The sequence below is a fragment of the Dipteris shenzhenensis genome, chromosome 14 (genome assembly GCF_047967505.1).
Source record: "Dipteris shenzhenensis isolate YYH24624 ecotype China chromosome 14, Dip_SZ_1.0, whole genome shotgun sequence".
In the NCBI taxonomy this organism is placed as follows: domain Eukaryota; kingdom Viridiplantae; phylum Streptophyta; class Polypodiopsida; order Gleicheniales; family Dipteridaceae; genus Dipteris; species Dipteris shenzhenensis.
The window spans coordinates 51,632,492-51,644,731 of NC_141609.1; the positions used below are offsets into that span (position 1 = coordinate 51,632,492).

General features: G+C 45.5%; 1 protein-coding gene across 1 annotated transcript in view; it reads left to right on the top strand.

The window, feature by feature from the left end:
- Positions 1-12,240, top strand: part of LOC147894797 (small GTPase LIP1-like) — an 83,851-nt gene continuing 71,611 nt past the window's right edge. Inside the window, exon 1 of the mRNA XM_087384895.1 lies at positions 1-293. Within this exon, the coding sequence (XP_087241021.1) occupies positions 167-293 (127 nt within the window). The 5' untranslated portion in view covers positions 1-166. The remainder of the gene's footprint in view (positions 294-12,240) is intronic.

The window sequence follows — 12,240 nt, forward strand, 5'->3', positions numbered from 1 at the left end:
CTTCCTTGTACTTAATTCAATCCTAGACCCAGACTGTCCACTCGGCCTTCACACTTCAAATTTTGCTAGATCTCAGCGTAAACGCGTCTGCTGTATAGCGATCCACTAAGGGATATGCTTAAAGAGAAGGCAGGCGAATGCAGTATGATTGGATAGCCTCCGGCACATGAAATATCAAATTAATGTGCGTTACAAAAGGGAGGTTATGATTTCGAGGCCAGAGAGAAAGCACGATGGAGGCGAGGGAGGCATGCCTTCGGGTCAAGTTCGAGTTCTTGTCGTGGGGGACTCGGGTAGTTTTTTTATTTATGCTTTTATTCTGCACATTCTCAAACACCCAATGTAAGTGCATAGATAACGCAGTAAACAAAGTTTTCTTTGTCCCGGATTTATTATTCTGTCTCCAGGTATTTTCACTGTGTTTCAAAGTGCACTTTGATTCAAGTCTTGACGTCATACAGACCTCTGCTCATTGCTCACGCGGATCACAGGTAGACAGGGTTTGCGTCTCCTCTTTCCTGCGCAGCGATCTGATGCTGGTTGGATTGTTGAAGCTGCTCTCTTAGTCCCTTGCTGCAACGTCAGGCAGCTCAAGCAAGCTCATCCATCCTAATTGCTAACATTCACTGCTGCTCCGCCAGGCTGTTTTATAGCATTTAGTGACCCACCTCACTTGGTTAAATCAAACGTGACTAGCACTAGGTTAAAAGCATGCACTGATATCATTTAGATTTGCCTAAGTCCTCAAACATGAGCGCAGCACTTGATGGCTATCGTGAATGCTAAAACAGAACACACGCTGGAAAGGTGGAAGAAAAGATCTCACCAAGGATCAATATGAACTTTGGAAAATCGTACAATAGTGAACACAAGGCATCGAGGCAAGATCTATTTATCGTTTCTTAAAAAGTGCAAAATACTAGAATCAGCAAATACAAAGCATTTATTCTTTTGTAATGAGCTGCATCACAACACGATATGTGGCATAACATGCCACATCAGTCCTGGAATTCCAAAGTATATATTGATACCAAGCTCTGTAAAAGGGATATCCAGCCATTGATTCAAAGGTGTATCATTACATTTGATAGTCATGAGAGAAATGCACATAAACTCAGGGCAATCCTAAGATGCACACGTGGGAAGTTGTAACGTGGTCGTTGTCCTTTTAGGTTATCAGGGAGACTCATGGCCTTTGTGAAGTTACACAGTTTTTCACGTGAGGGTGTCTTCATGAATGGGGCAATTGATCTTTTCAAGCAACCGAGGTCTCTAATTTCTATTCCCGCATATTGGCAGGTGCACTCGTAGGAATCTGTCCACCCATCTCTAGAGTAATATCAGATCTCTCCTTGATCTTCCAGATCCCACATCTCCACCATAAAGGCTTTGACAAGATCATCATCTGGTCTTTCCAGTGTCATGCACTGGGCTTGCCTGGAGAAGCCTTGCGATTGCCTCCATTGATCAACAACTTGAACTTGTCGAAGTCTTTGTTACCAATCTCAGACATGTAATTTGAATACATTTTCCATGAACTGAGCTGCCACCATAGAGGCTGAATATTGTGTCTTCGTGGGTATAAAGTCTGCTGCCTTTGTAAGCCTGTCCACAACCACAAAAATACTGTTCTAGCCCCTAGCTGTCACAGGTAGGCCAGTTATAAAGTCCATTGAAATGTGGTCCACTTACCCTCTGGAATGGGAAGAGGTTGAAGCAAACCTGCTGGCCTGAGATTCACTTCTCTGTTTTTGGGCAGGGCCTGCAGCTTTGAACATACTTGTATACATCCTTCCCTAGCCCCTTCCATGTACAGCTCTGCCTCACCCTTTCATAGGTCTTAAACAATCCCATACGTCCAGCCATTGGAGAGGAGTGCATCTCCTGCAGGACCAGTAACCTGTAGGTGGAGTTCTCCACAAGAAAGATCCTCCCTTTGTACACAATATGCCATTGTACAGTTGTAATTGGGATGGTCTTCACAAGAGGGTTTTTGCAGGTCCTGGAAAATGGCAGCAGCCTCAGGGTCTGAAAGTTATTCTTCTTGGATTCCATGATCACACTCCTGTATATCTCAGTGATAGAGCTTAGGGTACATTCCCACATCCTAGATAGAGAATCTGCCACAATATTCTCCTCCTTGCTTTATATTCAATGTCAAAATCATAGTTTTGAATGATAGAAAGCCACCTCCTTTGCTTGGGGGAGAGATTAGTTTGGGTCAAAAATACTTGAGAGTTATATGGTCAGTCGTCACCTTGAAATGGCTGCCATACACATAATGATGCTACTTCTCAATGGCATGGAGTATAGCCAACATCGCCTGGTCATGTATGTGAAAGTAGGGCTCCTTGGCATCCAGCTTCCTACTCTCATAAGCAATTACTCCATGGGGTTGCTTTAGGACTGCACCAATGCCTCTCCCACTAGCATCTGCCTCAGTGGTGAAGGGTAGGGAGAAATCAAGGCATACCGATATGGGTGCTGAGGAGAGGGCAACCTTCAATTGTTGAAAGCTCTTCTCTGCATCTAAAGTCCATACAAAGGAGTCTTTTTTTAGCAGGTTAGTGAGAGGAGCAGCAATCTTGGTAAAGTGCCTAATAAATCTCCTATAAAAGGAGGCAAGGCCAAGAAAGCCTCTCAACTGAGTAACATTTGTTGGTTGTGGCCATTCCATAATTGTAACATGCAACGGTAATCTGATCGTGTAATTCACAGCAAGACGACCTTTAAACCTTTAGCGAGGAATTAGCATTGTACACCTTAGAGAGAGAAAGGAGATGAGGGTAGAGAGAGAGTAGAGTCGACAACCGATTGGTTCCCTGTACCCACTGAGGGCCCCCTCCCCCAATCAGGGGAGAATTTGCTTTATACTTGGAGAACTGAGAAATACAAAGAACACTCTTTGAGAGAGCACGGAAAACGCGCTTCTAAAGAGCTCACTGTGCACACGTATAGCAGACCGAAAGACCCGAGAGGCAACGCCGACCAATATTGAGACCTTGATGCTGTCCACATTGACGATGTAGGATGCTTCGGCAAGGCAAGGGAGAGGCTTGTGCTGTCCACTGGAATGCAGGGTTACTGTGTGAGTGAGAGAGTGAAAGCTAGGAGTGATAGATCTATAAGAGAGCTGAGAGATGACTGAAATAAAGAGCTGAGAATGAGCTGTGTAAAACTGTAAAAGATAACTGAAAAGAGCTGCTGAAACAGGAGACCTTGATGCTGTCCACATTGATGATGTAGGATGCTTCGGCAAGGCAAGGGAGAGGCTTGTGCTGCCCCCTGGAATGTAGGGTTACTGCGTGAGTGAGAGAGTTAAAGCTAGGAGTGATAGATCTATAAGAGAGCTGAGAGATGATTGAAATAAAGAGCTGAGAATGAGCTGTGTAAAAGTGTAAAAGATAACTGAAAAGAGCTGCTGAAACAGACCCCAAACCTTGCGCCGTTCCTGTCCCGACTCTCCGTCTGATGTGCTGCGTGAACACCTTCCTAGAGGGCTGAACTGATGCCAAAGGCTGAGGCTGGTCAGAGGGTCACTGGGGTTGAGTGTCAGGCTGTTCAAAGGGGGCTGAGGAGGAGCTGTAGGAGGCTGAAGTGCTTGGAGAACTGAATGAGGAAAGAGGGTCTGGAGGCCCCCTATTCATAGCGCTTTTGGGGCTGGTTGGCTGGTCCCTTGGCCCCATAAAGGCAGCCCTAGGCCCCATAAATGGCAGCCCTAGGCCCCATAAAGGCAGCCTAGGGAGGGGTGCAGGGTAGTTTATAAAGGCAGCCCTTCCCCTTCCATTCTCTTCACTTGTTCCAGTCCTGAAAAGGCCTAGAAGAGCTCCTATCCTTGACTAGACCTGAACCTATCCCTAAACCTAAGACGAAAATACTACCAGTGGGTACTAGTGAACAAGGACTGATCTTCTGACTTGACCTAAGGCTGAGAGACTGACTCACGCAGCTTGTGCCTGATTGTCCCTGGACAAGGGCTCACAAAGGGGTCACAGCATACGACAAAATCTTCTATTAGGGAACTATTACGCACTTGTCGATGTAGCCAGTGTGTCACTTTGCACCCAAGTGCAGGGGTGCATGTGACAATAATGCATTTCACCTTGTTGGGATCCATTTTGATTCCATTGCTGCCCACAATGTGTCCCAATACTCCATCTCACTTGCCATGAAGGAACATGTACTTGGCTTGGCATAGAGCTTGTGGGATCTTATAACCTCCAAAACGTGCTTCACATGAGAGAGATGGTCTTCCTTAGTTCTGTTGGAGGTCAACATCTCCTGATGTCACCTAAGTGAGAGAGGGCCAGTGCTTGTGGTGTGCCCCCTCCCCCTTGTGAGGCTAGGCTAGTCCAGAGAGAGGGCCTTGTTGTGGATGTGCCCGCCCTCCGTGAGGATAGAGTAGGAGCAGACCAGGGCAGCTCATATCTAGCATAGTACGGCCCGTATGTATGCCATGGTGGCTAGCTGTGGAGGCGCCCTTGGTAGGCCAAGAGAGGTGGCCTTGTAGGCAGTCCTTTGGGCCAGCATATTCGATTGCTAGGTCGGTTTGGCAGGCCCCGTTAGAGGCGTGCTTTGCTTAGGTGCACCTGAATTTGGATGTTCCTAGCCTCTAGACACAGTTGGCAGATTTTAATCTCAAAATAGTAAATGGATTTCTACCATTCTTTTGGGGTCACCAGAAAACTACCCCAAGGCACAATTAATACACCACCAAGTGCACAATTTGCCTGGGGTCTGTAGGAAATAATTCCCCGAGCCTGATACACGTACCAAGAATTTCGGAATTCCCGTGCCACCAAGGTCCAAGGTACCTATTCATGTGTAAATTCAAGTACGTTAGAATTCACAAATAAAATCACGTCCTCGTGACAGTTATCATTGCCTCTATTAGTGTATATTCTCTCTCTCTCTCTCTCTCGCACGCTTCCGCACATTTCATCACTGTCACATGGTATCTGACTTCAGGTTTGCACGGAGCTAGAGAGGGCAGCAACAGATGCAATCAGTTACAAGGCTTTGTGATGTGTTTTTGAGGGTGATTTCCACCCATGTATGCTGCGATTTGGTCTATCCCTTCCTCGATCCGCTTCAGCACCCTAGGGTCCTTAGGCTGTTTTGAGGAGCTCTCCTCCACGCAATCAGCAAAAGCTAGTTCGAAGTGTTGCTTGGCAAGGAGGTCCATGTCGGCTGGGTGGTGTGGACATGGCATGGCCAATGAAAGGGGCAAGGAGCGGGGTATGGTTTTTGGACATTGCCTGTGTGTTGACCAATATCATATAGATTTGGTAGGGGCAGTTTCTTTTGTTAGGATCGGAAGCAGAGGTGTTGAGGAAGGAATAGTTCAAGGGTGATCACGAATATATATGGCTCCCCCATGCACGAGTGACAAGGATAAGTTAAACAGAGCAAACTACACACATTGGAAACTACAGCTCAGGATTTGGCTCATTCATAAGGGTTTATGGGAGCTTGTTTAGGAGTTTGAGAAGAAACCTGAGCGTCCTTCCCGTCCCAGGAAGTAGGAGGATGAATTTTAGGAAGAGCTTTTCGAATAGGAAGACAAAGACTCGAAGGCACATTTTCGTCCTTTTGGGCACCATCACAGAGGAGGTTTCTCCCGCAGTGCAAGACATTGACAAGTGAGTTCAAGATATGGTCCTAACTGGAGGACCTTTATGCGAGGGACTTAGCAATGAGGGCTATTACTCTAATGGGGCAGCTTTATGGTCTTGAGTTCTCCAGCGGTAGTACCTTGCAGCCCTTCTTGATGAAGGCTAAGGTCATCCATGACCAACTTTTGTCCATGGGAGCTGCACCGACCTCTCTCCAGTTGGCATCACTTATTCTCATCAAGCTACCTCCGGCTTATGACATGGTCTCTCGAGCCTTTTCAAAGTAAATGCACCCTTTAAGTTATGCATGTACCCAGTTGGGGTTTCCATACCTGTGGGGCGGGAGAGAGGGCTGCTTCTAGCCCTAATCAGTTGGAACTTTGGCAGGCAAGGTGAGAGTGCTCAGTCTATAGCTATGGACCAGATGTGTTACGGTTCATTGCTTAGCGTTGCTGTAATTATGGACTCAGGAGTTCGAGTTCATTATCATGGGTTCCTGTATGTGTTGAGTTCACTGCTTGGATACTAGAGGTGTGTTCCACAGTTCATATTACTCCATTGGGAACTCAGTGCGACTGGCTTGGGAAATCACAAGAGAATACGACTTCTTTGTTGTTAGAGGTGGCACTTCTTCGAGGATCGAGGCTATTGAGAGCTTTCTCCTTGGACACTTCCATCGTGGAGGGTCCATGGTGGCATCTTCATCGGCTCGCTTCTTCAGATCATTTGTACACCATGAGCTGTAGAGAGGGTGTTAGAGTATATGGCATCTCATGGTTAGACCTAGAGAAAGAGTACTTATTTGTGAGTGTGCCCGTCTCTTTTAGGCTAGGTAGGGAGAGATTAGATTCCCGGGGAAGGGGCAGATTTGGAGATGGGTAGAGAATGGCAGAAGGAAGGGAGGAGAAGAGGGGAGAAGGGGAAGGAGAGAGGAAGAGAGAGAAGGATGAGGGGATAGAGAGATAGAGATAGGGAGGAGAGAGAGAGTGTGAGTGTAGGCAGCAAGATGGAGGAGGGAGAGTAGATAGGATTAGATGTCACATCAAAAGATCCGTACAAAGGTGTGGAGGTGGACTTATATAGTCTCCCTCTACTATATCTCCTTTTTGCCCCCCCTCTAGGCCTAAAAATCCCCTAAGCCAAATCAGGCCTAACCCTCACTAACTTGGCCTGATATTGGCCTTCATTACAACCATCCCCGCTCAATATAATTTTGCCCTCACAATTGCAAGTGGTGGCTGGAAACAAAGGCTCCTTGTTGTTGCAAAACGGTGAAACATATGCCACCTAGGTCAAAAGGAAAAAAAAGATAGTTTGAATTTACCATTTTTGGCAAAGACAAATAAAATACTTGGTCATGTTGAAAGGTTTATAAACCTATGTAACAAGAAGAAGGCTTTGAATCCTACAAAGGCTAATGAGGTTGAAGGATGAGAGAGCGCAAACAATCATAATGCCTACCATTGACAAAAGTCTTATCCAATCACATTGATGAGCTTGCACAATAGCTAAATTAAAATGGGATGAAGTTACCACTGACAAAAGTCTTATTTAATATCATTGATGAGCTAAATTAACATGGGTTGAAATGGAAAAATTAGGCGATGCTAAAGAGAAACCTCCAACATTAATTTTAAAATTGAGATATTTAGTTTTGAGTTTACTTAAGGTTGTCTTGGCACCTTGATTTCCTTGTCCCCCTAAGTTGTGGCACCACCGGGGTCATGTAAGTGTTGATCCCACCTAGCATACTTGTCATGAAGAAGCTTCAAAAGCACATACGAATTGGCTCTCCCCAAGACAACTATTTTGGGGACCTCTCTGTGCCTTGCTGCCCACTTTTCCCCACGTCGGAAACATTCATTGTTTTGATATACCTTGTAAGGCAGCTTTGAGGAGTTGTTGCATTGCATTTTTCAACTGCCCATCTGCTAGGAACTGAAAATCATTTTCATTATAGCTGCTGTACTCAGGCTCTAACACTTCCAACAGTGCTTGTGCTTCCTCAGCATTCCAAGGATTTTCAGTCCTCACCTGTAAGGCCTTCTGCTATGGGCTGTATCGCTATAATTTACCTCTAACCAGGATACCCATGAGGTCTTTGAAAGCTGCCCATGTGTAGGGCTTCCAAAACGAAGCCCTCAACTTTAACCAAGTGTGGGCATGGTGCACGCCATCATGAGGAACCTTGCCATTGGATATAATCTGAAATATCCTTCCACAAAAATCTGTCCAGGTTGCATTCGAAGTGGCCTAGACTCTATGTAGAGCCTCATGTCTGATTCAGATCGAGGCCAAATCCATAGTTGCCAGGGAACCCCGTTCTGTAGCTATGGAACACTGAAATGGCGTTCCCTTCAGAAATGGTTATGGAACGCCTATGGAACGTCAGACTTCTGTAACGGCTACGGAACGCTGGAGAACACCTATGGAACGTCTAGGGATTGTTCCCTATGCCATTCCCCAACCTAAGTCTTGTCTATCATTAGGATTTTGTTTATGTCCTATGTTTCTCACTCCAAATTTGGAGTCCTGATTCATCTATCATCAGGATTTTGTTTGTGCCCTGACATTCTGACTCCAAATTTCATCCAAAAGCAATGTGTAGATAGTGCATTTTTTAATGAGTATGGTGATATGGCGTTCCCTTCCTGTTCCCGTTCCCTAGGGGTTTGGTGTTCCTGTTCCCTAGGGGCTTGGCGTTCCGTTGGCATGCACGTTCCCTAGTAACTATGGCCAAATCCTCTCATAGGCATTGGGCCGAAGCAAAGCTGAGAGATGAGTGCTAGAGGGACAGGCTCTCCCAAAAACATCAACATGAGGTTGGGATGTGCCAAATGGCAGCAATGAAGATAAGCCTATATCCCCTGCACATAACTCAAGGATATCACCCCTTGGAAGAGTCGCTGGTGGAAGTTTCTGTCTGAAATTTCCCATGGGTGAGATCATAGGGGCTGCTCACTATAAGTACACTTCCCAAAGATGGAAGGATTTGGCTGGTTGTGTAGTAAATACTCTACCGCCTGCCCACCCTGCATCTTGTGTGGGGATGCGATAGAATCCACATGCATGAGTGTAACTTCGTGCTCTACAGACAAGAATGTAGCATCATCGTGTCGTATGAGATCACCCTTCTAAAAAAGAAGCTGATTGCCTTTGTCCTGTACCATACCCAACTTGTGTTGTGGCAAGTTTGCCTCACCCGTAACTGTAGCTCTACCTTGGGCTCCTTCCATCGCACTTCCATGTGCATCTTTTCCATCATCTGGAAAATCTGCATTGTCATGCTGCTGTGTACCCATGTACTGTTGGAAACAGTAGCTGTTTAGACCAATATGGTCGTGCAAGGGTTGCTTGCCATCATACACCTTCTCAAAAGTGTCTTAACAGGCATCTTGGTTCTGCTGTCCATTGCCATAACAGGCATCTTCTTTGTGCTGTCCATTGTCTTCATAATTTGGGCACCATGTACTTGCAGCTTTTGTCATTCCTAATAGTCATGAACGTATGCCATCTGGTACTATCCCAGAAATCTGCATGCTTGGCCTAGTTTCCATTCCTACCATTAAGTTCAGTCCCAGATGAATGCATCTCTATTGTGTGCTTCATAAACATGTCATTCAAGTTGAGCAGCTCAAGTGTTGATTGCCCTTTGAAAACTTTGTTCTCAAATTTTGAAAGTGCCAATACATGGCAGCAATATTTATGACATGCTGCCCTTACATTTACAGCACTCATGCGAAATGCCTTCATTCCCATTATGGCTGCTAAGTATTGGAGGCAAAGCTCCCAGGTATACTCATTTAGTGAGCAATAGTGAAGGGCATTATTCATGTGGCTATCTTTCCCACTGTACTGCTCCTGAATGTGTGGTGATGCAGCTTCAGGGATTAAACTGTCATGCATACCTTGCTCTTGCTGCATAATCTGCTTCTTAGTAGATTTGCTTTGGCATCCTTTGTTATCATCACGGTGGTCTTCAATATTTTCTTCCTTAATGGAGACCATACAATGCTGGATACTCACCTCCTCCTCAAAAACTGTCCTCAAAGTTTGCACTGTCTAGGCATCCACATCCTTACCTTGCTGGTCAACGTCCGCATCTTGATTTCTATCACAAATTTGCTCAACATTGCTTTTCTCATCATCTGTCTTTTCAACCATTTGGCCTGCTTCATTGTCACTGTTATGTAGGCTTCTGCCATCACCATGCATACATGTATTCCTTCCATTGGTATGCTGAACTGCTAGGGCATCGTCTAGAGCAATGTAACGGTCCTGCAAACTGATACAACAACGTCCTTGTTGTCCATATTCGTTTCCATCATGTGGGCTGCTGCTTTTATTTGAGCAGCTATCTTGTATATTTGCAGCAGTAATAGCCTGGAAACAACCAGATTTTTGTCCTAGATATTGAGGCATCTTCCACGGCTTTGAAGCATGATTTAGCTGCATACTAGGGAGACGCATAGCGTGGCTGGGCTGCATGACAAACATTGGCCATCGCTGTCAAATCTAACAGCTGAATATGTAAGGTACAACCACCATCATATATATCCCGACCTTGCAAGCTGCTTTGTGCTTGCAATGCACTAGCCTATGAGGCATAGTGTAGTTCAGCTTGCAGACCACCTGAAATCAGATGTGTGACTATCTTATCAATACACCCAAAAGGAGAAAATACTTGATACAACACATCCAATGTAATGGGGTACACCAGATTGTGGATGGTAGTCAGAAGGATTCCGTTGGGCTGTGAATTTTCCCCATGTTGAGGCTGCCCTAAGCTTTTTGCATGTTGCATAGATGGAACTGGCCTTCGATAAACAAAAGGGCAGTGATCTTCTTCTACTCAGTCACAAACTTCATAAATGGCCACACTGCAAGCTTCAGTCACTTCAATCACTTAGCACAACTTAGAAACAAGCTTTAACAACAACAAAGGTGAGGCTAGAATGCCCCTAGGAAAATAGTACACAGTGCATCCACTGGCCCCAAATGCCTTGGTGCCCCTTACGGTATTTATTTAATGCTTCTAAATGGAAATGCTTTACAATGTTCAACCCTGTTCCTCTCTACAAATCCTCTACTGGTCTTCAAGGCATCTAATCCAAGTGCACCACTAGAATTCCCATTGGCAAGGCATACTCAGGCATTCACTTCTAATCTGACCCAACTTAGAGGCATTCAGGCATCCAAACCATTGGCAAACTGAGCTCAAGGCAGCCTCAAGGCTATCACATGCATCCACACTATCCTTAGGCCTTCCACAAGATCACCCTTGCCTCTGGGTGCTTGCTAGAGCCTGTAGGAAACCTGAAAGGATTGCAAACAACACGCATGCACTGCAAAAAGTTGCAAAGCAAGAAAGAACAAGGAAAAACAGAACCTGGAACCAATTCCTGCTGTCGGTGGCAGAGGGGCGAGCTCCTTCCTCGCACCTATCCTCTGTCGAGGCTCCCCGCAGGGTGCAGGTGTCTTCCAACAATCAGGAGAAGAGAGAAATGAAGGTAGAGAGCGGAGGATGAACAAGAAAGACTTGTAGAGGAAAGATGGTTCACAGATTTGCCCCGAAATGATTGCCTCGGGATCTGTGCATGAGTCCTTCTAAGAGAGGGTGCCAAAAGCAGCAGGGAAAGTTCCTCCTGCAGCCTGCACTGGTCCATAACAGCTCCAAAAGCCACCACGCAGCCAGAAACATGTGCACAAAGATTCAACACAGCAAAAGACAACCCCGGGCACCTGTTGGAGGCAACTGAACACGTCTGTACGGATTCCGTACAGTTCGTACGAAAATTTTCATAAAGTTCAGAAATGACTTTTGGCACTTCCTAGAAGTGTGTACTAGCCTTGGAACAGTCAAAACAGACTTAAAACAGGCTTGAAACAGCTCAAATAGCCCAAAAACTGCACAAGAACAACTGAAAACGTCCAACACCTCTGGGAGAGTGAGGGGAGAGAGATGGAAGGTGGGGGAAGGGCATGCATACACATGCATGACAAATGGCACTTCCTCCTTGCCATTTGCCCCTTCATTAAAGTCCTAACCCCCATACCAAGGACAACGTTGGTTGTCCTTGGGCCCAACTTTTAGACCCCTCTTTTAAAGCCTTTGCCTTGCCCCTAGGACCTAGTGGTGCACCTAGACTTTGCCCTTAGGAACTTCTAGGAAGTGTGCACTTCCTCTAGCCAGTCCCTCACGGCCAAAGCATTACAACACTTAACCATGGTTAACCCCGGGTTAAGTGTAGGTTGAGTTACGAAGGTACTTTACATCACTTTTCACGTCCTCGTGACATATCCTCCTCTTAAAACAACAAACTACCCAGGTTGCTACTGAAAAAGTACAAATAGTCAGAAATAGCCCATACCAGAATATACATCATTTGTATGATACAACCTGCAATGATAATATGGGCTAGGAGAGCTCGAGAGAAGCTCAAGTAGACTAAGTGCACTTTTGAATGATTAAACCTTGTTATATGTTTTACACACATCAAGGATCTATCAAGGATTGCATCAAATTTCATTATCATGGGAAATGTTACATGTGTGGACCATGTACTTATTTGTAGTTTCCCTTAAACTTCTTAAACTTGTTTTCAATGTTTCGTTCCACCCCTTT